Source organism: Mobula birostris, chromosome 15, assembly GCF_030028105.1.
Source record: "Mobula birostris isolate sMobBir1 chromosome 15, sMobBir1.hap1, whole genome shotgun sequence".
Classification (NCBI taxonomy): Eukaryota; Metazoa; Chordata; class Chondrichthyes; order Myliobatiformes; family Myliobatidae; genus Mobula; species Mobula birostris.
The window spans coordinates 17969376-17995835 of NC_092384.1; the positions used below are offsets into that span (position 1 = coordinate 17969376).

The window sequence follows — 26460 nt, forward strand, 5'->3', positions numbered from 1 at the left end:
GTGTGAGTCTGTGTGTGTGTGAGTCTGTGTGCATGCGTCCGTTATGATGTCTTTTTCATGGCTTTTTACAAGGCGCGGAACGAGAGACAGAGACTGTGTGGCTCGCCACTCCTCACACAGACACTTTCGCAGTATTTTCCCTTTATTTTATGAGGTTGAGTTGCGATCTCGACACTCAACCTGGCACAGATGGAAAGCGTACTCGGGAGCGGACCTGACTGGTTTCGAACCTGGGAACCTCCGCTCCCGGGTCTGGCGCCGATGTCATTGTGCCACCAGCCGGCCCCAGAAGGAAGAGTTTAAAAAATTGACATACTGGGACTCTGGGATACTGATACTAGAAAGTTATTTAATTTGAATATCCATTGACCAAATATAGAAGTAACTCGCCAGATTTGACATTCATGCTACAAAAGGGCTAGCCAGTGACCATCTTCAACAAAAGCTTAATAAACTAGTGTTAGCATTCAGGGGCATTACCACCGCACTGCCCTCACTGTCAGTAACTAATCATTGATGGGACACTCAAATAGACCAGCCACAAATACTATGAGCAGATTAGAGCTGGCAATCATGCAGCGAGTGACTCACCTGTTGCATGAAAGCCTCCCCACCATTTACAAGGAATAAATCGGGTACCCCTTTCCACCTCTGTCAAAATAGGCTCAAATCATCCAGGACAAAGCAACATACTTGGCACCACAACTATCACCTAAAACATTAATTCCCTTCACTATCAGTGCACAGTTACATAGAAACATAGAAAATAGGTGCAGGAGTAGGCTGTTCGGCCCTTCGAGCCTGCACCGCCATTTATTATGATCATGGCTGATCATCCAACTCAGAACCCCGCCTCAGCCTTCCCTCCATACCCCCTGACCCCCGTAACCACAAGGGCCATATCTAACTCCCTCTTAAATATAGCCAGTGAACTGGCCTCAACTGTTTCCTGTGGCAGAGAATTCCACAGATTCACCACTCTCTGTGTGAAGAAGTTTTTCCTAATCTCGGTCCTAAAAGGCTTCCCCTCTATCCTCAAACTGTGACCCCTCGTTCTGGACTTCCCCAACATCGGGAACAATCTTCCTGCATCTAGCCTGTCCAATCCCTTTAGGATCTTATACGTTTCAATCAGATCTCCCCTCAATTTCCTAAATTCCAACGAGTACAAGCCCAGTTCATCCAGTCTTTCTTCATATGAAAGTCCTGCCATCCCAAGAATCAATCTGGTGAACCTTCTCTGTACTCCCTCTATGGCAAGGATGTCTTTCCTCAGATTAGGGGACCAAAACTGCACACAATACTCCAGGTGTGGTCTCACCAAGGCCTTGTACAACTGCAGTAGTACCTCCCTGCTCCTGTACTCAAATCCTCTCGCTATAAATGCCAGCATACCATTCGCCTTTTTCACCGCCTGCTGTACCTGCATGCCCACTTTCAATGACTGGTGTATAATGACACCCAGGTCTCGTTGCACCTCCCCTTTTCCTAATCGGCCACCATTCAGATAATAATCTGTTTTCCTATTTTTGCCACCAAAGTGGATAACTTCACATTTATCCACATTAAATTGCATCTGCCATGAATTTGCCCACTCACCCAACCTATCCAAGTCACCGTGCATCCTCTTAGCATCCTCCTCACAGCTAACACTGCCACCCAGCTTCGTGTCATCCGCAAACTTGGAGATGCTGCATTTAATTCCCTCATCCAAGTCATTAATATATATTGTAAACAACTGGGGTCCCAGCACTGAGCCTTGCGGTACCCTACTAGTCACCGCCTGCCATTCTGAAAAGGTCCCGTTTATTCCCACTCTTTGCTTCCTGTCTGCTAACCAACTCTCCACCCACACCAATACCTTACCCCCAATACCGTGTGCTTTAAGTTTGCACACTAATCTCCTGTGTGGGACCTTGTCAAAAGCCTTCTGAAAATCCAAATATACCACATCCACAAATTCTCCCCTATCCACTCTACTAGTTACATCCTCAAAAAATTCTATGAGATTCGTCAGACATGATTTTCCTTTCACAAATCCATGCTGACTTTGTCCGATCATTTCACTGCTTTCCAAATGTGCTGTTATCACATCCTTGATAACTGACTCCAGCAGTTTCCCCACCACCGACGTTAGGCTAACCGGTCTATAATTCCCCAGTTTCTCTCTCCCTCCTTTTTTAAAAAGTGGAGTTACATTAGCCACCCTCCAATCCTCAGGAACTAGTTGCCTCTAGTGTACCAGTTAATGACCTGAACTGCTGTGACAGCAGTCCCCAAGCATGACATCTTTATTACCAAGAAGGGTTTGAATACATGGGAATGTCACCAGCCGGACGTTCCCCTTATGACTTGGAATCTTTGCCATTCCTTCATTGTTAATGGGACCAAATCTTGGAACTGTCTTCCTAATAGCAGTGCAGTGTTACCTTCAGAAGAACTGCCACTTTCTCAAGGGTGATTAGGAATGGGCAACAAATGCTTTTCTTGTCAGATAGACACAGCTTCTGAAAAATTCAGTATGTAAATTTGCATATGGCTGTGATGAAGCAAATTCTATTCCATTGTTATGGTAACTTAGTCCTTTTATGGCATTGTGGAAGCTTGACTTCCGGGACAGATAATTGATAGACTGGTGATTGTTAAACACTATTAATCCTGTTGTGGCTAGGTCTAAACAAGCTAGATGCTAAACCACATCTAATGCACCTGTGGCTCCTGAATGAGGGCATTGTACACATTGGTTTGTCAAATGTGTGTCCTGGGATGGATGGGAGCTCAGTCTGCCCATGTCATGCAGATGGGGTTGGTGTCAGTAACAACACTTGACTGAAGTCTTTGCTGTGATGAAATTACAGAAGGGGGTGTTGTGGGTCTCTGCTGCTGAAGACCTTGACTGTCAATACCTGGACCATGTGAAAGGCATATTGGCTGTGTGGTGTGGACTGCTTCTCCTTGTGGAGCTGGAACAATGGACATATTCTGTGGTAAGCTGCATTGGCTATTGTGACAGTAAGCATGACTGAATCTGGTTGTAGACTCACCACTGTCTAAGTCGTCTGCTGCTTCATACACCCTTGCCTCTGCTGAGGCAGCCTCAACTTCACACTCATTGCTATGTGCACTTAATGTAGCCTGTACACGCAGTCTGTCCGTGTCAATGCAAGGTTTCGCCATTTGCATCTGTCATAGTCATACTTTATTGATCCCGGGGGAAATTGGTTTTTGTTACAGTTGCACCATAAATAATAAGTAGTAATAGAATAGTAATAGAAAAATAGTAATAAATAGTTAAATAGTAATATGTAAATTATGCCAGTAAATTATGAAATAAGTCCAGGACCAGCCTATCGGCTCAGGGTGTCTGACGCTCCAAGGGAGGAGTTGTAAAGTTTGATGGCCACAGGCAGGAATGACTTCCTATGACGCTCTGTGCTGCATCTCGGAGGAATGAGCCTCTGGCTGAATGTACTCCTGTGCCCACCCAGTACATTATGTAGTGGATGGGAGACATTGACCAAGATGGCGTGCAACTTAGACAGCATCCTCTTTTCAGACACTACCGTGAGAGAGTCCAGTTCCATCCCCACAACATCACTGGCCTTAGGAATGAGTTTGTTGATTCTGTTGGTGTCTGCTACCCTCAGCCTGCTGCCCCAGCACACAACAGCAAACATGATAACACTGGCCACCACAGACTCGAAGAACATCCTCAGCATCGTCCGGCAGATGTTAAAGGACCTCAGTCTCAGGAAATAGAGACGGCTCTGACCCTTGTAGACAGCCTCAGTGTTCTTAGACCAGTCTAGTTTATTGTCAATTCGTACCCTCAGGTATTTGTAATCCTCCACCATGTCCACACTGGCCCCCCCCCCCCCGGATGGAAACAGGGGTCACCTTAGCTCTCCTCAGGTCTACTACCAGCTCCTTAGTCTTTTTCACATTAAGCTGCAGATAATTCTGCTCACACCATGTGACAAAGTTTCCTACTGTAGCCCTGTACTCAGCCTCATCTCCCTTGCTGATGCATCCAACTATGGCAGAGTCATCAGAAAACTTCTGAAGATGACGAGACTCTGTGCAGTAGTTGAAGTCCGAGGTGTAAATGGTGAAGAGAAAGGGAGACAAGACAGTCCCCTGTGGAGCCCCAGAGCTGCTGCTCACTCTGTTGGACACACAGTGTTGCAAGCTCACGCACTGTGGTCTGCCTGTCAGGTATTCAAGAATCCATGACACCTGCACCTGCATCGCTGTCAGCTTCTCCCCCAGCAGAGCAGGGCGGATGGTGTTGAACGCACTGGAGAAGTCAAAAAACATGACCATCACAGTGCTCGCTGGCTTGTCCAGGTGGGCGTAGACATGGTTCAGCAGGTAGACAATGGCATCCTCAACTCCTAGTCGGGGCTGGTAGGCGAACTGGAGGGGATCTAAGTGTGGCCTGACCATAGGCCAGAGCAGCTCCAGAACAAATCTCTCCAGGGTCTTCATGATGTGGGAGGTCAATGCCACTGGTCTGTAGTCATTGAGGCTGCTGAATTTCGTGTTTACCATAAGCCGCTCTCATTCTTGCTGCTTCAGCTCTGATGTGTGTTCGTGCTGCAGCTATGTTAATTCTGGATTCATTCAAGCGTCAAAACAACACGATCGCACCACATCCAGGTCTCAAGGATCAGCGTTGCTTGGGTTGAAAGCTGACATCATCATAATGATGTTCAGACGCATATCCAGTCCGTGAGCAGTGTCTTCAAAGACAAGTTATCTTTTCACTCTACTGCCCTCAGTATGGGTATACAAAGCTATGCACTGAGGTCAACAACCTTCTCAAAAATCACCCAAGAAGGAGGCTCCCTTCAGGATTTTTGATGAGATCTTACTTGTGAAAATATATTGCTGTTTCAAGGCAAATAAAGAGTGGATGCAGATGGGTGTCTTTATTGTTTCAAGTTGAAGTTCAAATTAACCCACGCAGGAAATGATACAAAAACAGCTTATATATAGGACGTGATGTTCATGCAAAATGAACTGCACCTCCAGAGGCCAGAACAGTAGCACTAGCCACTGCCCATTAGGCAGCCATGCTGAGGATATGACCTTTATCGCTCTCCATCTGGAATACACTTTTGCCAGTAATGTTGGAAAGGGGTGCAGTGAACTTTGTCAATGGTCAGTCTGCCGCAGTACTCTATCCTAATGGTGCATACAACACAAGCATCAATTGGTATTTCAACATCACCAACTTGAAGAAAAACACTTTGATCTGCCTGAAACTTGCTAGTCATCTAGAACGGGGAGTACTGAATGCTGCAGTGTGGCAAATTTCTCAGATAGCATGCTGAGAGAGTTACTGAGGCTTGGTGCAATTTCTGCAGAGGTACTTTGGAGAAAGTCCACAGTATTGGGTACTCCCAACATTGTGTCCAGCGGCTGTTAAGGGAACAAAAAGTTATTTTTATGTTTATTTATAAAGATCTGTGTGAAGTTAGCACTGTGTGAAGTAAAGCTGAAAAGAACTCACCAAAAGTAAATACTTCCTTGAATCTTTTATATGTCGTGTATTTAATATAGTAGTGTTCAGCCTGCTTTGAGAAGGACTTCAACTTCAGGATTATCCTCTTTTCACATAATAATTGAAATTTCCAGTGTGATTGGTTCCATATGTATGGAGCTTATCAATAGCTGTGATGTATTTACAAGGGGGTGATTGGTAAGTTTGTAGCCTAATGTAGAAGGAGTCAATTTTTAAAAACCTAGCACATTTATTTTTCAACATAGTCCCCTCCTATGTTTACACACTTAGTCCAGCGGTCATGGAGCATACGGAACTTGGACCTCCAGAAAGTGCCCACAGCACGGGTGATTCATAAGTTTGTGGCTTAAGGTAGAAGGAGATGAGTTATACAGCTCTCGTTACATGCACATGCAGTTCAACTCTTTGAGTTATTATGCAGAAGGTTTGAGGTTAATAACTCATCAGGGGTGATTGATAAGTTTGTGGCCTAAGGTAGAAGGAGATGAGTTATGAACTTCAAGCTTTCGTATTTTATCAGCTCTCTTTTTATGGGCATTTCTAAGTGATTAATGCTAGTCACACACTCATTTCTAAATCATTGAGTTAAATCTATCATGAGCTAGTGTTATTAATTAGCCTTTAGAATGTAGTTTGAAGGAATACCTTGGATTAAGTAAAAAAAAACCTGATTTTAAATGATTACAGGTTTATATTAATAAATATTTTTCCAATAAATATCTTTCACCATATTTGAGTAACTTAATTTTCAGCAATTGAATTCTGTAATCAGTAGCCTGTAACTTCCCTTTTGGAGTTGAGCCTGTGTGACTTGGCATTTCTGTGATGTGAATGAAAGTCTTGAAGGTGCAGGACAGATGTGTGTACAGGCCGAATTGAGGTGGGGTCTGGGCCTGAGAGCAGGAATGAGCCAGTGGTTGGCTGCTGGAGTGGGTGGTGGTGATTAGAGGCAGCGGAGTTGAAGTAAGGCAAGATTCGAGGCAGCAGTACCTGGGCCCGAGAGTGAGGAACAAGCTGGTGTTTGACCGATTTAAGCTCGGGGCAAGATTCGAAAGGTTGGGTGCGGGTCAAATTGAGGCGGCAGGGTCAGGGACTGAAAACACATTGAAGCAATAGGGCTTGGGTCCAAGAGTGAGGAACGACCCACGGTTTGGCTGGGCCAGATTGAAAAGGTCAGGGTATCAGGGTCAGAGGAGAGGAACAGCCTGGTGTTCAGATCACTGCTCACAAAGGTTACTTGTCTCTGTACTGAAATGAGACCTTGGCCTGCAACTGACAGGTTCCTGGATTATCTACAGTGATGACTGACTTCATGGCTGTGAACTTTAGTATTGTATGTTATTTGCTTACTTTTATTGTGCGCATGTAACCATATAGCAATTACAGTATGGAAACAGGCCATCTGGCCCTTCTAGTCCATGCCGAACTCTTACTCTCACCTAGTCGCACTGCCCTGCACTCAGCCCATAACCCTCCATTCCCTTCCTGTCCATATAGCTGTCCAATTTAACTTTAAACGTATGATTTGTTTCTCCCTGCACATTGGGTGTTTTGACAGTCTTTTTTTATGGATTCTCTCAGGTTTCTTGGTTTTGTGGCTGCCTATAGGGGGATGAATCTTAAGGTTATATATAGTATACAAACTTCGGTAATAAATGTACTTTGATCTTTAAACTCAGCCAACTCCATCATAGGCGTCAGTGTCCCTAACATCCAGACACCTTCAAAAGGCTCCCCCTCATACCCCATCTGTTACTTATTTTTATACTCCCCCTCGTACCCCATCTGTTACTTATTTTTATACTCCCCCTCGTACCCCATCTGTTACTTATTTTTATACTCCCCCTCGTACCCCATCTGTTACTTATTTTTATACACACATTCTTTCTCTCACTCTCCTTTTTCTCCCTCTGTCCCTCTGAATATACCCCTTGCCCATCCTCTGGGTCCCCCCCCCCCACCTCCTTGTCTTTCTTCCTGGACCTCCTGTCCTATGATCCTCTCGTATCCCTTTTGCCTATCACCTGTCCAGCTCTTAGCTCCATCCCTCCCCCTCCTGTCTTCTCCTATCATTTTGGATCTCCCCCTCCCCTTCCAACTTTCAAATCCCTTACTCACTCTTCCGTCAGTTAGTCCTGACGAAGGGTCTCGGCCTGAAACGTCGACTGCACCTCTTCCTAGAGATACTGCCTGGCCTGCTGCGTTCACCAGCAACTTTTATGTGTGTTGCTTGAATTTCCAGCATCTGCAGAATTCCTGTTGTTTATCTTCAAAAGGCGATGCTTTAAAAAGGCAACGTTCAACATTTAGGACCTCCATCACCCAGGACATGCCCTCTTATCTTTTCTACCATCGAGGGAAGTACAAGAGCTTGAAGACAGTCGACGTTTAAGGAGCAGCTTTGTCCCCTCCACTATCAGATTTCTGAATGGATAATGAACCCATAAAGAGTACCTCATTTTTGTCCTTGCTCTGTTTTGTACAACTTAATTTTTATATTTAGTTCTCATTGTAATTTATAGTTTTGTAATGGCTTCAGCGTCGGTCTTCGGGACAAAAGTTGCTGAGTTCGAATCCAGCCGGCTCCCCTGCACGCTGGGTTACGAGCTGGAGATCTCTTTGGAAACTCACCCAGCAGAAGGCAATGGTAGACCACTGCTGTAACTTGCCTTGTACGCGGTTCCCCACTACGTCAGAGAGGCATGGAGGGAAATCGTATGCTAACCAGAGAAACTCTGGGTGCGACGTATCTTTCCTTTCCTATATTACTATGTATTGTACTGCTGCCATAAAACAACATATTTTAGGGCATATTGCCAGTGATAGTAAACATGATTCTGGTGCAGAATTTCTGAATTGAATATATCATTTGAGGGGAGAAGAAAACCATTCAAAGTACTTCATTTATTTCCATGGAGTTTTAAAGGTTTTGAACTAATGGAAAATCTTCTTTTATACTATATCATTTGTTTGGGAAATTCTGCCTGCAATCTTTCTTGATTATTTATGTCTTTATAATTGAGAAAGGCATCTTTTCTAAGAATCTGTTAAAGTTACCCTCAACACCTAGCGTAGACCGAACTGAGAGTGAAATGTGCAGATTAAATATTTGCAGTTGATACAGAGTTGCTCTTCATTGCTAATATTTGCTTTTTTTCTTTACAGGCAGATGATGAAATTTCCTCCGACTGTAACCATGTAAGTAAAGAAACTTCAGCTTTGTGCTCCATGTTCTCATTCATAATTACTTATAAATGATGTAAATTTGCAGCTATTTCATTTTTAAATCTTCAAATCATCAGCTGTTTAAGCTGTGGTAAGAGGTTGAGTGTGAAGCACGATCCATCTGAATGTAAATTTAAGCACATAGTTGGTAATACAGGTTGAGTACCTATTATGCGCCGGCTGGTGGCACAGTGACATTAGTGCCGGACTCCAGGGCAAAGGTTCCCAAGTTCAAACCCAATCGGGCTGCTCCCGGGTACGCTTTCCATCCGTGCCAGGTTGAGTGTTGAGCTCGCAACTCGGCCTTGTGAAAAAAAAAACTGTGCTGTGAGAAGGACGTGGTGGACCACTCACAGAATCTTTCCTCCAAGACAACCACTTTGAAAAAGTGGTCACCAAGGCTCTGGCAGAGTATGGCACACAAAAAAAACCCCTATTATGCAAAATCCAAAACCTCAAATCTGAATTTTTTTTTCAGTGCTGATATGCCAAGGAAGGTTCCCAGGTGATACACAGGTCTCAGAACACCACCTATATTCTGAAGTCCTTCAGGGTATAAGTAATGTAAATGGATTTTGTGTTTAGACTTGGATCCCATCCCCAAGCTACCTCATCATATAGATGGAAATATTCAAAAATCCATAAATCTGAAATCTGTAATGCTTCTGGCCCCAATAATTTCGGATAACGGGTATTCAGCCTGTACTAGCAAAGACTTGGCTCATCTACTGGCAATTTTCAGGTTTGAATTTGATCTGCTGTTCACCAAGATCATGGCTGTTTATTTATCTACACTTGTACAGCATAAAAAGGGCCTGTGGCTCACCATTTTCAAACCAACCTTTTGTCCATCTACATTAGTTTCTTTTGGCTACATTAGGTTGGTATCCTTCTGTGCCTTGCCTATTTTAGTGCCTGTTTGTCTTTTAAACATTGTGTTTGTATCTGATTCCTCCATCTTCTCTGGCTGTGATTTGCAGATGTCAGTCGCACTGTATTTTAAAAAAAAAATGAATACTTTCCCTCAAATACTCTTTAAAACACCTTCCTCTCATTTTGAACTTATGCATTCTTGATTTGGATATCCCTACCATGAAAAAATGATATTGAAAATCTTTCCCTATGTATGATGCTTATAAATTTTATATACCTCTACCAGCTTTCACCTCAGAGTGCTTCAGTCCAGGGAAAACAAACCCAGACTTTATAATCTCTCTCAATAACTAAAATCCTCCAATCTGGATAACGTCCTTGCAGATCTCCTCTGCACTTTCTTCAGCTCAACCATATCTTTGCTATACTTTGGTAGCCAGGACCCCATTCAGTAGTCCTAAGTGAGATCTAACCAGTGTTTCGTGAAGTTGCAATACAGTGTTACAACTTTTATATTCTGTGCTCCAGCCTTTGAAGGCAAGAATGCCATGTTGTCTTCACCACTCTGTCTACCTTTTACTGTACAGGTCCTCCTCCTAGTTAACTTCCCAAGATGCATCACCTTCCATCTGCCAGTGCTCTGCCTGATTTTCCATCTACTCAATGTCCTGCTGTAACCTTGGATAACTTTTTTCACTATGCACTATTACCAACTTCTGTGCCTTCTGCAAATTTGCGAACTATACCTGCATTTACATCCAAGTTGTTATTGTATAGTAAATCACAAACTAAAAGGGCCTCAGCACTGATCTCTGTGGTATACCATTAATCACAGACATACAAATGTATCCTTCCAGCACTACCCTTCTTCCTATTGCCAAGGCAATTTTGCATCCAGTTAGTCTTGCAGCCCATGTAGCTTAACCTTCCAGACCATGTAGAAACTGGTCAAGTCCCTGAACCAAAGTCTCTATGGGCAGATTTATGATATCTTTTAAGGACACATGCCCGATGGCATCCAAACCACTTCCTCAATACCTACTGGCTCCAGATTATCTGTGTATCCACTCTGACCTCTCTATATTCCGTGTCCTTAATGGTGAATCGAGATGAGAAGTGCTTCAAAGTATCCTTGGCCAGATCTGGTTCCATACATAGATTACCCCTTTGGTCTCAAAGTAAACCTGCTCTTTCCCTGACTCTGTTGCATTTTGCTGCACTATGTTTGTATCCCATGATTCTGTTAAAGTCAAGAAGTCTCTTGATCACTCTCCCCAGCCACTATGATAGAGAATTCCAAAGACACCACTTATTCTAAGATTTTGACCTCTAGTTTTGGATTGCGTGCGATCAGTCAAGCTCTGTGAGGATTTTAAGTTCCAATGAGATCTCATTCTGACGTTTTATTCAACCATACTGAGATCCCTACAGACATCAACATTTCCCAATCTCCCACCTTTGGGAAGAAATATTTTGCTTAATTATCTTGTGTTCCAAGGTGAATAACCTATCATTTTTTCACATTTTGTTCCATCTGTCATACTTGCACTCATTTACTTTACCTTTCCCTCCAAAGCCCCTCTGTATCCTTCTCCCTGCTTGCACTCCCACCTAATTTTGTGTCATTGAGAGACTTGGGAATACTGCATTTGGTCCCTCAGCAAAATCATTGATATAGATTCTGAAACAGTCATCCGTGTGGTATCCCAATCCATGTGGCCTGTTAACCTGTTTACAGGCTCTTTGTTTTCCATCTGATACCCTACTTAGTTCATTCCAAAAAGGTCTCCAGTGGAATAGGTAAATATAATCTGCGCTGTAGTTCTCTATGACGAAGAAGCAGCATTCTAAAAGGAGGATGAGGCAACCATGGCTGACAAGGAAAGTCAAAGACAACATTAAAGCAAATCATATGACATACAATAGAGAACATTTAAAGGATTGGGAAGCTTTTTTTCTGTCAAATCCATGTTGACTCTGCCTAGTCCTGTTGTTTTTAAGAAATTCTGTTGCATGCTCCATTATGGATTCTGCCACTGAAAAGGGAGGGAGATGTGGTTGATGCTCCCATTTCCAATTACTACCAAAAATAATTATTGGAAGCTTCAGTTGATGAAGTGGATGGCATAATATAGATTAAGAATAGCCTTTTAAAAATATAGATTAGGAATAGCCTTTCTTATGTTCTTATGACTGAAGTATTGAAAATTGATGTGGAATTTGATGGGATCAAATTTATGAAACAATGTGATGTAGTAGGGGGTAGCTGACATCTGCACAGACGTTAATGGAGAGAAAATAACTTAATTGAGCAAAGTGAGTAATTTAAAAACTGGAAGATCTTGAAGTTTTGATTTCCAGGGAGCTTCTTGATTTTCTTTTTAACCAACAAAAGTCACTATACATCTATAGAACCAGCTTTCTAAAACAAAAAAAAAGTTTTGAGTTGCTCTTAGGGCAAAATTATCTTGTTGTCTTGAGTAGAAGTAGACCAGAAGTAGTCCAGAGATGACAAAATTTCTTCGTTATTTTTATACGTTTATCATGTTCATTAAGAGTTTGTTGAATAGATTCCAATTACCATCTATTTGTTTAAATTCAGAGCTGAATTGTTGAAACTTCTCAGAGGCTTCTCGTGTATGACTTTGCAGCAAATCCATAATAGAATCCAAAGCAGCGGGCTGGGGAATCATCCTTTTTAATACCTCTGGCCTTCCTTGTATCCATATTGAAAGAATATCACACTTAAAAAAAGATGTTTCAAGACAGGTTGGAAATAGTAAGATCACTAGAGTTGGAGCAATGGCAGATTGCTGTTACTCCATCAGCCACTACCTGGAAATCTCCAGACTTCCGTAGGTTTCAATGTGATCTCTCTTCAGTCTTCTAAATCCCAATGAGTACAGGTCCAGAGCCATCAAGCACTCCGCATACGTTAACCATTTCATTCCCAGGATCATTCCTGTAAACCACCTCTGAACTCTCTGCAAATCAGCACATTTTTTTTTTGGCTCACATTATTTTCAAATATGGTATGACCAATACCTTATACAGCCTCAGTGTTACCTCCTTGCTTTTATATTCTAGCCATCTCAGAATAAATACTAACATTGCATTTGCCTTCCTTCCTGTATATAGTATTGCAAAGACAGGCAGGTAGGCAGTGGGGGGGAGGGGGGCGGTGGGGAGATACTTTATACTTTATTGTCGCCAAATAATTGGCACTAGAATGTACAATCATCACAGCAATATTTGATTCTGCGCTTCACACTCCCTAGCTTACAAATATTAAATATTAAAGATATTAAAAATAGTTAAAATTAGTAGATATTAAAAATTTAAATTATAAATCATAAATAGAAAATAGAAAAATGGGAAGTAAGGTAGTGCAAAAAAAACCAAGAGGCAGGTCCGGATATTTGGAGGGTACGGCCCAGATCTGGGTCCTCCGGGAGTCAACCTTCTCCCGGAGGGAAGAGGGACGAAAAGTCTGTTGACTGGGTGGGTCGTGTCCTTGATTATCCTGGCAGCACTGCTTGCGACATTGTGCGCTGTAAAGTGAGTCCACGGACAGAAGATTGGTTTCTGTGATGTGCTGTGCCGTGTTCACGATCTTCTGCAGCTTCTTTTGGTCTTGGACAGATTAACTTCCATACCAGGTTGTGATGCACCCTAGAAGAATGCTTTCTACGGTGCACCTATAAAAATTAGTGAGGGTTTTAGGGGACAGGCCAAATTTCTTTAGTTAGATAGCTCTGTTGGTAAAAATGAAATCAAATCCTTAGGAGGAGGTGACATAGGATAGAAATGTAGAATATTTGTGGGTGGAGATAAGAAAATGCAAGTGTAAAAAGTCCCCTTGCAGGAGTTGTATATAGCCCTCCGAGCTGTACCCAGGGTTTGTGGTATAAGTTACAACAGGAGATAGAAAAACATGTAAAAAGGTCAATGTTATGATTGTCTTGGGGGATAATTTTTACCTTCAATATGCAGGTAGATTGGGAAAATCAGGTAGGTGCTGGATCCAGGACGGGATTTGCGATGGCTATGTGATGGCTTTTTGGAGCAGTTTGTTGTTGATCCTTCTAGGGGAAAGGTAATTCTGGGTTGAGTGTCTGTAAGTAACCAGATTCAATAGGGAAGCTTAAGGTAACCCTTAGGAGACAGTAGTCATAATATGATAGAGTTCACCCTGTAGTTTGAGAGGGAGAAGCTAATGTCAGATGTATTATAGTGGAATAAAGGGAATTACAGAGATATGGAAGAAGAGCTGACCAAAGTTGATTGGAAGAGGACACTAGCAGGGATGACAGCAGAATAGCAATGGCTGGACTTTCTGAAGGCAATTTGAAAGGTGCAAGATAGGTACATCCCAAAGATGAAGATTTCTAAAGGATGGATGAGGCAAATGTGGCTGACAAGAGAAGTCAAAGACAACTTAAAAGGAAAAGAGAGGGCATATAATGTAGCAAAAATTAGTGTGAAGTTAGAGGATTGGGAAGAGTGCTGTACACCTTTATCGGAGGTAGGAATAGGTACAAGGGAATTGAATTACTGAGGAGAGTGGAGTGCTGTTGAGGGGCTGACCAAGTAGTGTTAAAAGCACCTGGCACTTGTAACAGCTGCCCATATACCAACTCAGCCATGGATGACTCTTCTGGAGCTGTTCTGTGCCCCAGTAGGACCCATGGGAGACTATCATGCCATCTCTAATCGATCACGGAAGCCCTCAAAGCAGCCTTTAAGAAGCATTGAAACTGCTTGCATAGTCCTTTGGACTGTGGTGTGATGTAGCCTAACACCGAGGTTCTGGGCTGTTGCAGCCCAGTTATGAAGGGTACCACAGTCAGGGAATATCAGATGTAGTGCCAAACCAAGCACCACAGCTGCTGATGAATACCGAGTCACGTCTGCAGCCATTGTCGATGCTAGAGTGAGGACCTCTGGCCAACTTGTGGTACGGCCCACTATGGTGAGGTGATGCATGAAAGCGCGGGAGTGGAGGAAGAGGACCAACAAGGTTCACATTGATGTGGTCAAACCTTTGCTTAGGGACCTCAAAAGGTTCCAGTGGTGCCTGGATATGATGGTTAATTTTTGCCTGCTGGCACTCAAATCGTGCATGTCCTTTCTAAGGCCGTGCCGCCCAACCTTTAGTGCAACTGCTTTCTGAGAGGCCTGCCAGCTCAGATGCGAGAGGCCATGTATGGTGTTAAAAACAGTCCACCTCCAGTCTGTGGGGCGAGGGTAACTGGTTGAGACATTGTAAAGGAGAGAAACCCCAGCTTCCCCAAACCTTGATGTCAGCCAACAGTAGCCCCATGATAACTGTTTGGTAAGCCTGGACCTCTGGGTCAGTAGCTTGGTCGGCTGCCATGCCAGCGTAACCAAATCCTTTGTGTATGGCCTGAATGGCTGGCTGTGAGAGGCAATCAGCCACGGCATTATTTTTCCCCTTGATATGTTGTAAATCAGTTGTGAACTTTGATATTTAGGCCGGGTGGAGTTGCAGCCATGCAGACTGATATTTAGGCCATGGTGTGCACAAGAGGTTTGTGGTCAACGAACGATGTATAATGGACATCCTTCAGAAGAAAATTGAAAATGGTGGACAGTTAGAGACCAAGCAAGAAGCTCAGTCAAATGTGCTGTACTCCCTCTTGGGTGGGGGTGGGGAGGGAGTTGACAGAGTTGTCGGCTGAAGGAGGTGAGCAGCTGCTACACACTTCCAACCAACTGTTCACGCACAGCACCCACAGCATAATCTGAAGCGTCAGTCGTAAATGTGTTTTGGGGAGCTGGTGCGCCAGTAGGTTTGCATTGAAAAGAGCTTGTTTGGTATCGTCAAATGCCCTGGTCATGTTCACTGACCAGTTAAGCACTTGATTCGGGGTATTGCCTTTAATTGCACTATACAGGGGAAAGCTTAAGTTCAGCTCGTGGAACAAAGCAGTGATAGAAATTCACCATATCTGTAGTTTTTCAGTAGTGTGGGACAGTCGAAGTTCATAATAGTCGCTGCTTTTGATGGGACATGTTTCACACCTTTTGCAGAGATGTGGCTGAGAAAGTCAATGGTTAACAACCCAAACTGGCATTTGGCAGGACTAATAATAAACTCGTGTTCGCTTAAGTGCTTAAAAAGTGTGCGGAGATGAGATACGTGTTTAGATTTGGATGCATTGGTGACAAGCATGTCACCTTGGTAAATAGAAAGAAAATCTAAGTCTTTTAGTAGAGAGTCCATTAGCCACTAGAAAGTTGGTGCTTCATTTTTCAGTTTAAATGGCATGTACAGCAACTCAGAGGCCAAGTAGATCAACTTTAGGGGAAAAAGTTAACTTTCTGGCTAAACATGTCAAAAAGTCTGGGATGTGTGGGAGTGGATAACAATCAGGTGGTGGCCTCTTTAAGGCATTGGTAATTGACACATGGGTGACAACCACCTTCGGACTTGAGAACTATATAGAGGAGCAAAGCCCAGGGTCTATTTGACTGGCGTGCAATGCCAAATCTTTTCCATGTTGGCAAACTCTGCTCTTGTGATTGCTAGCTTTTTAGGGTCCAGTCTATGTGCGTGGGCATGGTCTCGTGAGCCAGTTGAGGGAATGTGTTTTCTGACTGTAGTGGAGAATGTGGGCTTAGTGAGGTTTGGGAATTCGCCCAGCAATCGAGTAAACTCACATGTGGTGGTGCATGTGCTTGACAGAGTCATTGTGTGGAACTTATGGAAGAGCAGGGTAATAACCCAAAGTCCTTGACATCCACAAGCCCAGCAGTTCTTAATATTAACTAGCAGTCCTTGGGCGAACAAGACATCTGCGCTGAGCAGAGGTCTAGCCACTTTTGCCAGGGCGAAGTTCCATATGTGATGTCACCCACTGAAGCAGAATGTCACCCGTCATGTCCTGTAAGTCTAGATCCTTTACCTTCTTATCAATAGGTGATGCTGGCAGCACACTCACTTGAACACCTGTGTCACACTGGAAGTGTCGCTGCGGAAGGGTGTCCATACTGAACAGTAGACCGCCCTGGCAGCTGGAACCCATGGAACCAGCATCACAGACCTCTGATGTCCAGATGTGCTGGTACTGTCGAAGCTGCAAAGTGGTCAGCACATCCTTCTGTTCATACCAGACCGAGCATGGTAAAAAGAGACCTGCGTTGTCTGTTTTGCATGCTTATGTTGGAGGCCTCACTGACCAGGCTTATTGAGGCAGGGAAGAGAAGAGGAATTGTGTACCTCTGCCTGGCTAATTGTAGACTATCAGCCATTTTAGCAAGCTCCCTATAGTCCTTCACAGATGCATTAGCAAGAGCTATGTAAGCTTGAAGATTTCTTTAAAAATAAAACAAGGATGGTGATTTCCTAGGATAGTCTATTAGCTTTGAAGTTGTAGTAGTGCTGAGGCTGGGCAAGGAGAACAACTGTTTGGCATGCTCAGACCCTGATAGTCCAAAAGTCTGTAAAACGTGAGTTTTCAGTGATCGGTATTTATTATGCTTGGGCGGATGTTCTCGCAGCACGCTACCACATAGTAAAATTTGTGATCCACAGTGCTTTCTTGCAGCATATATTGGGCCTCAGCTTGTACAAGAAAAGTAATGGCATTTTGCTCCCTAAACTCCAGTAGTTTCGAAGCAACTGCATTGGCCGACATGTTCAGTAACTCTGGAATTGTCCTAGAGCATCGGGGTCACCAATGTAGGTTTCCGGAAATGAAACAACATAAGGCATTTTATGTTTAAGAAAAAAAAATGTACAACTCATTTATTGTCCTGCAAACACTGAACCAAAGTACGGTAAAAAAGACCTTGTCATTAGGTCATCACGTCAGACCAGTCTCTTAAAAGTGAACCCCAACTCAATGTCGGTGGTTGTGAATTCTGTATGTTTCTACCAATTTCATTACCCTACACTGTCATCACTGCTTGTGTTCCTTTCCAAATCAGCTTGATCCTCTCTCGTGCCTCTGTAGTTACCTTTACTCAAATCTAATACTTATATATCTGATTTTAACTTCTCCCCAACCTTCCCTCATAATTTTTTAGGACAGCTGTACAGACCAACCGCTGTTCTGAGCAGGAAATTCTTACACATCCCTGAAAACTGTGCAGCACTTTAAATGCTATGAATATTTAGAATAGAAATTGAAAAATCACATACTTTTGATTTTATTTATTAATTGAAGGGTATAATGAAATATAGTACAACAAAGAAAATCTTTCACGTTTTGTAAACTTTTTCCTCATCTGTTTTTATTACAAATCCATTGTCTATAAACACTGCCCAGAATAATTTTGTATCCAGATAAAAGATTCATCACAGTCCTCATTAGATCCTCCAAAAGTTCTAGTGTTTCTGGATTTGCATTTGATAAAATACATAGGACTGAATCCACCTTCGCAGTCAGCTCTAGAAGCTTGAGATGATCCAACAATATTGCAATTTATGTCAGTGTTGAAACTTGAAATGTTGAGCTCTAATATGTTTCAAAGGAAAAGTTGTGATACTTTATTATTTGGAAAGTTTATGGATTATATTCATTAACACAATTATTTACAGGATATTTCATAATTATATTAACATAATTTCAACATTATATTAACATTATGTAAAAGAAAGTTCCAGCTACGTGGCAACAAAGGCTATGGGTGCAGGAGCATTTCAGTTACTGCACAGTCATGCATCTGCACAGTTCAGAGGGAACAGTGCTTCTCCCTCACAAATTGCAGGGTGAATTCTTCATATTATGATCACTTTCTCCTAAGGGTTTCTTTACCTTAGGCTCCTTAATCAAATCTGGTTCATTTCACAACACCGAATCTGGAATTTACTTTTCCCTGGTGGGCTCAAGCACGAGCTGCTCCAAAAAGTAATCTTGTAGGCATTCTACAAATTCCTTCTACATCACCAGCCATATTTTCTCAATCTTTCTGTTAATTGGAATCTTCCATGACCATTGTAATATTGCCCCATTTAAGTCTATCTTGTATTGATACTTATAGCCCATATTCTGGCTACCGTTTGGAGACTTGTATGTATGTTTCTTAATTCTTTCTACAAGGATTCTATATCTTCTGATCCTCTGTCATTTCTTTCGAACGATTTAATTTCATTTTTTTTGCCCACCTGACTGTACTTTCAATACAATGTATCTCCCTTAGATGTTTCCAACCTGATGGAATGAACATTGACGTCACTAACTTCCGTTAATGCCCCACCTCCCCTTCGTACCCCATCCCTTTATGTATTTATTTATTTGTTTGTTTATTAATTATTTTTTCCTTTTCCCTTTTCTCTCTTTTTCTCCCCCTGTCACTCTCACTATAAGTCCTTGCCCATCCTCTGGGTTCCCCCTCTTCCTCTTTCTTTCTCCCTAGGCCTCCTGTCCCATGATCCTCTTCCTTCTCCAGCCTCGTATCCCTTTTGCCAGTCAACTTTCCAGCTCTTAGCTCCATCCCACCCCCTCCTGTCTTCTCCTATCATTTTGGATCTCCCCCTCCCCCTCCCACTTTCAAATCTCTTACTATCTCTTCTTTCAGTTAGTCCTGACGAAGGGTCTCGGCCCAAAACATTGACTATACCTCTTCCTATAGATGCTGCCTGGCCTGTTGCGTTCACCAGCATTCTTTGTGTGTGTTGCTTGAATTTCCAGCATCTGCAGATTTCCTTTTGTCTCCTTAGATGTTAAGCTCCCAGCTGTGATCGTCTTTCAACAACGGCTCAGTGATGCCCACTATATAATTCTTGCCAATTTCTAACTGATCTATAAGTTGGTTTACCTTATTTTGTATGTGGTGCATTCAAATATAACATCTTCAGTCCTGTATTTACCACCTTTTTCAATTCAGTCTCCATGTTGCCTGAAGTTAAATTAATTTTTTCTAAACTACTTGTCATATTCTTTGTCCTGGAGATTTCAATAACCTTTCCTGCACTGTCCTTTCCTTTTAACTTATCTAATCTGTTGAATCCACTCTGCTACTATTTAGTTTAAATTCCTATCCATAGCTCTAGATAGGTGATTTGCCAGGACCCTAGTCACAGCATGGTTCAGGTGGAGCCAAGTCCAATTGAAACAACTCCCTCCTTCCTCAGTGTTGGTGCTGATGTCCCACGAATTCAAACCCATTTCTCCCACACCAATCTCTGAGTTACATATTTGGTTCTCTGATCTTATTAACTCTGTTCTAATTTGCATGTGGCTCAGGTATCTATGCAGCGATCATTACTTTTTTGATTCTGTGTTTTAATTCAGACCCTGCCTGCTCAAATTCCCTCAGCAGAACCTCCTCTTCCTATGTTATTGGTACCCACATTGTCCATGACAACTAAGTCCTTCCCCTCCTACTCCAAGTTCCTCTGCAAGTCAGGTGAAATGTCCTGAATCTGGGCACCAGGTAGACCACACAACTTTTGGGACACTCAATCCTTCCACAGAGAATTATGTTGATTCCCCTGACCGATTTAATTTATAGCCAATTGGGGAATATCCCCAATTGAGACTACATTATTCTTCACTGCCGCCTGTCACGTTTCAGTTCCTCATCCTTTTTGCAGCCACCACTGTAATCCACACAGGGAGCAATACCCTTAGACCTGTTGGGCAAGCTGAAGGGCTGATGCCCCTCCAGCACTACCTGTATCCCATGCCAGCCTCACTTGCGGTCACATCCTCTTATTCCTGGCCACAGACTGAATATGTGGTTGTTCATCTACTGGGTGTGACTGCCTTCTGAAACATAGTATGGATAGCAACACACATCAAAGTTGCTGGTGAACGCAGCAGGCCAGGCAGCATCTGTAGGAAGAGGTGCAGTCGACGTTTCAGGCCGAGACCCTTCGTCAGGACTAACTGAAGGAAGAGTGAGTAAGGGATTTGAAATTGGGAGGGGGAGATCCAAAATGATAGGAGAAGACAGGAGGGGGAGGGATGGAGCCAAGAGCTGGACAGGTGATAGGCAAAAGGGGATACGAGAGGATCATGGGACAGAAGGTCCGGGAAGAAAGACAAGGGGGAGGGGGGGACCCAGAGGATGGGCAAGAGGTATATTCAGAGGGACAGAAGGAGAAAAAGAGAGTGAGAGAAAGAATGTGTGCATAAAAATAAGTAACAGATGGGGTACGAGGGGGAGGTGGGGCCTTAGCGGAAGTTAGAGAAGTCGATGTTCATGCCATCAGGTTGGAGGCTACCCAGACGGAATATAAGGTGTTGTTCCTCCAACCTGAGTGTGGCTTCATCTTTACAGTAGAGGAGGCTGTGGATAGACATGTCAGAATGGGAATAGAATGTGGAATTAAAATGTGTGGCCACTGGGAGATCCTGCTTTCTCTGGCGGACAGAGCGTAGATGTTCAGCAAAGTGGTCTCCCAGTCTGCGTCGGGTCTCGCCAATATATAAAAGGCCACATCGGGAGCACCGGACGCAGTATATCACCCCAGTTGACTCACAGGTGAAGTGTTGCCTCACCTGGAAGGACTGTTTGGGGCCCTGAATGGTGGTAAGGGAGGAAGTGTAAGGGCATGTGTAGCACTTGTTCCACTTACGTGGATAAGTGCCAGGAGGGAGATCAGTGGGGAGGGATGGGGGGGACGAATGGACAAGGGAGTTGTGTAGGGAGCGATCCCTGCGGAATGCAGAGAGAGGGGGGGAGGGAAAGATGTGCTTAGTGGTGGGATCCCGTTGGAGGTGGCGGAAGTTACGGAGGATAATATGTTGGACCCGGAGGCTGGTGGGGTGGTAGGTGAGGACCAGGGGAACCCTATTCCTAGTGGGGTGGCGGGAGGATGGAGTGAGAGCAGATGTACGTGAAATGGGGGAGATGCGTTTAAGAGCAGAGTTGATAGTGGAGGAAGGGAAGCCCCTTTCTTTAAAAAAGGAAGACATCTCCCTCGTCCCAGAATGAAAAGCCTCATCTTGAGAGCAGATGTTCATGCCATCAGGTTGGAGGCTACCCAGACGGAATATAAGGTGTTGTTCCTCCAACCAGAGTGTGGCTTCATCTTTACAGTAGAGGAGGCCGTGGATAGACATGTCAGAATGGGATGTGGAATTAAGATGTGTGGCCACTGGGAGACCCTGCTTTCTCTGGCGGACAGAGCGTAGGTGTTCAACAAAGCGGTCTCCCAGTCTGCGTCGGGTCTTGCCAATATATAGAAGGCCACATCGGGAGCACTGGACGCAGTATATCACCCCAGCCGACTTAATTCCACATCCCGTTCCCATTCTGACATGTCTATCCGCGGCCTCCCCCTCCCACTTTCAAATTTCTTACTAGCTCTTCCTTCAGTTAGTCCTGACGAAGGGTCTCGGCCTGAAACGTCAACTGTACCTCTTCCTAGAGATGCTGCCTGGCCTGCTGCGTTCACCAGGAACTTTTATGTGTGTAGACCAGATTTGAAGTAGTTAATCTAATGGGTGTGACCTCCTCTTGAAATTTCAAGCTATATGAATCTGAACAGCAAGTTTATGTATCTTTGAATAAGTTACTATTTGCTTCCAGTGGTATTTTATCATCTTAGCCAGGATTTGTTCAGTACCAGCACTTTTAATGAAGTAGGTTATCATGTTCCTTAATTTATTTCAATTTTTTTCAGCTGCTGTGGAACTATAAGTTAAACCTGACAACAGATCCAAAGTTTGAAGCTGCTGCAGGCGAAGTTTGCAAAACTACCCTGAATGAAGTAAGTGTATGAGTGAGTGGTTGCACTACAAACCATTGTTAGCAGGGAGTGTGTTTGGAGAGAAGGGACATGGTTATTAGTAAACTGCACTGGACAATTTTTCTCGCAGCATAAATAAGGGAGGGAGGGAACATCGGCATAAATAAACTACTTTCAAAGGCATTAAAAATTTAAGCCTCAGAATGGTACTTAGTTTCTACTATAGATGAAATTGAATTTTCAGGACTTGGCTATAGATTAAATTAGCTATCATAATTTTGGGTCATTATGTTCCCTTTTTTCCACAGCACACAGGTATTACTGATAAAACCAGCATTTATCACCCATTCTTGATTAAATGAGATAAACTGCTGTTTGAACAGCTGCAGTCTGTTAGAGCGGATTTCCAAGATTTTGACGGTTGAAAGTAAAGGAAAGACAACATATTTCCAACCCAGAGGAGCTGTGACTTAGAGGGAAATTTTCAGCTGGTGGTACTTTGTGTGCCAGTTATGTTTGTTCCTTTTGGTGTGAGGTGCTATGAAGTAGTCTTGGTTTGGATGTATTAAATTACCACTGCATAAATCTTGGCTTTTGACCTGTTACGGAATTTCAGGTCAATGATATTATCTGCATTCCCCCCACACCCGTGACTTTTCGATGCAATGCTGTTAATAGTGGTGAAACACCTGGTGTTGTCATTGAATATCAAGGTTAGATAGTTATACTCTGTTGTTGGAGATTGGTATTCCCTGGTACTTGTGTTACAAAAACATTTCTTGCAAGCACATTCTTAAAACGAGTTAAATCTTTTAGAGAAATCAAGAAAATATCTCCACATCTGACCTCATGGAGGGAAGCACCTGAAGATAAATTGGCTTTGAACATAATTGGGGAAACTCTTGCAGGAGTACCCTGAGGCTGAGATAATCCCCATGCGTCCACAGACACCCTACTTGGGACTAAATGTGACAGTTTCTAATGAATAGTTTGACCATTGATTTGAATTTTTACCAATACTCAATGTCTCACTCGCATGTTGCAGAGCTTTCAAAGCCCTACATTTTTATTCTTTTTGGAAATGAGGCTGAAATGAAGTCTGAAGCCAAGTTGATAAGCTACTGTTTTACAGTACTGTCACTGATAGGTTTTTTGCTTTGCTAATTGAGAATAGACTCAAAATGTTATTTAGCTGGATTGTGTTTTTCTTGACCACAGAAAAACAACACATTTATCAGGGCAGTTTTCTCACAGTGACAGATACAATATAACTTGACTAGTAATGTGGCTGGTTTTGGAGCACATGCTTTTCAGGACCACAAATGGGATGTCGCTTTTCCTTCATTCTGTGATGGCAAGGATTTCTTGATCCCCTACCCAGACCATCCACTCAGCTTCTGGTTGAAGTGCTTCGGCATTCGTTGGCTCTGCGTTGGGCTCTGGTTTTGAGGATAGGAATAATCGTGAAGCCTTTTGCAGCTCATTATTTAGTTTTGTTGTGTCACTTATGTCGGAGACTTTAGATCTTTGATCTGTAAGTTGTCGAGTCACTTTACATTCTGCACTTGTAGGTTATTGTATATTTTTGTACCTTGTAACTTTATTAAGTTCATATATTTTAAAGTATGTCCAGCTTTGTTCCTGGCATGTCCTTCTCAATTTGGCTAACCCAGGTTAATCCTCTGATGTGACAGTAAAGTAAATAAGGTTGCATATTCTGATGGAATTTATTTTTTCTGCTGTGATAATCCAAAGGGCCTCCTGGAAACCTAGTTTTGATCTGCCAGGTGTTTTCGAAATATATCCTATGCTATATATTCATGGTAAGGCTGCACGAAGCAATTGAGTGATCTCAATGGGATGAGGAGTTTCCCTTCCACTATGGCTGTGTAGGTCATAGCTACTGATAGTGTCATGGGTGGTTTGTATGCAAGTCTAATATGACAGCTTCAGGACTTATTTCAAGTTCAACTTTAATTGCCATTTGACCATACGTGAATATCTATGAATACAGCCAAACGATACTGCATTATTTCGGGGCCAAGGTACGAAACACAGTAGCAACAGACATATGCAGCACAAGTCACATATAGCACATATAAGATGGCAAGCACATACAAGTTCTCAGTAAAATACAGTCACACAAAAAAAAACAAAGTCCAAGAACTGAGTTTATGAATGTTGCAGCAGTCTGCAGTCAAACACAATACAGCTTGTCTTCTGCTGAGCAAACATGGGGAGGGGGCCAATGATGGTTCCAGCTTGGATGCCGTGCCACACCACCCCTAGCACTCCAGTGGAGCGCACTGACTTCAACGCCTCTCTCGGGCAGCTGTAAACAGGTGACACCACAACTTGTGGCGTTAGTCCTCGCTAGACCAAGACCATGCAGTTCTCCTGCCGTCCGCCAATATATTAGTGAATCATACTTGCAGCACTCCACATTAACGACATCTAACAGGGTCTTGCGATCACAAGAAAAGTGACTAAGATGATGACTCACTGTTAGAATGCACGCTTCCTCTGATGCAGGCAGCAGTATGATCCACACCAAGTCTAGCTCCTGCAGTACTTTAAGTTCTTCATGGCCATCAGGATCTTGTGATTGTAAAAAAAAAAATACGTTCACAAAAGGCAATAACATCTTTGGTTGGCCCTGTAGAAGTGGCTGCATCCGATTTTATGGCGGTTGGACTGATTAGTAGTGGTTTCATGAATATTAAGATTTTCTCACTCAGAGTTCATTTAGTGCCCTTACTAGTTTCTGCTTCCAAATGTGTCAGCTGCCTGAATGTCGATGAGTCAATGATAATCAACAGAGCTTTTCATTAATTATGCTCTTAACAAGTACAAAATAACTTCCAGTAGCTTGAAATTTGTATTGGAACCTTTCTCAAGGTACTGCTTCAGATTGTGTGTTACAGTGCTATAACCTCTTGTTTAATAGCTGTTGTTCCACTGGAGTGTGACAGTCCCTTTCTTACGGAACAGCCAATTTAGAACACAATCCTGGAGCTTCATAAACTAGAAACGTTGACTTTAATTGATTGCATGCAACTACAATACTAGTGCTTGGTGGTGTGTATTTTTGTTCCCTAAATGTGTTTAAATGTGAATATGTTTGAAGCTAATTAAGTGAAGTATTATTAGAGGTGTATATACAGATTTTCTTCTCTGAAAGGCATGAAAAAAGTGTATTTTTATGACACTCCAATACTTGCATCGTTGTTACTATTGATGCCACATTGTTTTAAATTATGAGTTTTGCACCATAATTCTCTGATTGCTAGGCCAATCCTCTGGATTACCACTCTAGTAATTTAACTATTACACCACTCTGGTAAAATGAATATTGGCCATGTCTCAATTAGGTTCTTGAATCTAGATGGACCTAATCTTTGGAATGGACTGCAAGTGTAAGTCCAGATTTTCAGGAGATTCTCTTTCACCTGAATCCTTCCTTTCTAGGCATACCCAATTTGTCCCTGCAATCCTGGTTGTTGCTTGCATTGAATAAATGAGAATCAGGTTTATTATCACTGATATATGTTGTGAAATTTGTTGTTTTGCAGCAGCAGAACATTGCAATATGTGAAATTACTATGATTTACAATAAGAAACATATAAAATAATGCAAAAAGAGAGCAAGATCATAAGTAGTTATTGGTTCATGGGCCGTTCAGGTGGCAGTCAGATATGTCAGTGATAATAAACTATGTAAGAGTAGGTGTCCTAATTTTGTTGAATGTCTTAGATCCCTAATGTCAAACGGATATCTTTGATGTATCATCCTTGGCTTGGCTTTTCATTAAGATTCAATGTAATCCCAAAAGCATTTTGTGAATTTAATTCCTATTTTTCTATATGTACCACCTAAAAATCCTTTCTAAAGAAACTAGTCCAATGTCTCTTAAGAGAACAGCATAGTTAGTCTCAGATCAGCTGCCCACGTCACTGTGTTTGACATAATTTTGAGAGAAATTACTGTGAGAGAAAGCATGGTAGAGATGATAACTTTGAATTATCTAGATTAAAAAATTCTTGCTTTTTTTTTGGCTTTTGCTTTGGAGGCAACATAAACAAGAGATCTGGTTCTGTATTTAGGAATCTTCAATGGACATTCAGTAATATAATTGCATTTAATTGGACCTGTCTGGAAAAAGCTGTA

General features: G+C 42.7%; 1 protein-coding gene across 1 annotated transcript in view; it reads left to right on the top strand.

The window, feature by feature from the left end:
* The window catches only part of glg1a (golgi glycoprotein 1a), a 166281-nt gene that overhangs the window by 31721 nt on the left and 108100 nt on the right, over positions 1-26460 (top strand). The window contains exons 2-3 of the mRNA XM_072279381.1: positions 8693-8725; positions 22227-22313. Coding sequence (XP_072135482.1) covers positions 8693-8725; positions 22227-22313 — 120 coding nt within the window. The remainder of the gene's footprint in view (positions 1-8692; positions 8726-22226; positions 22314-26460) is intronic.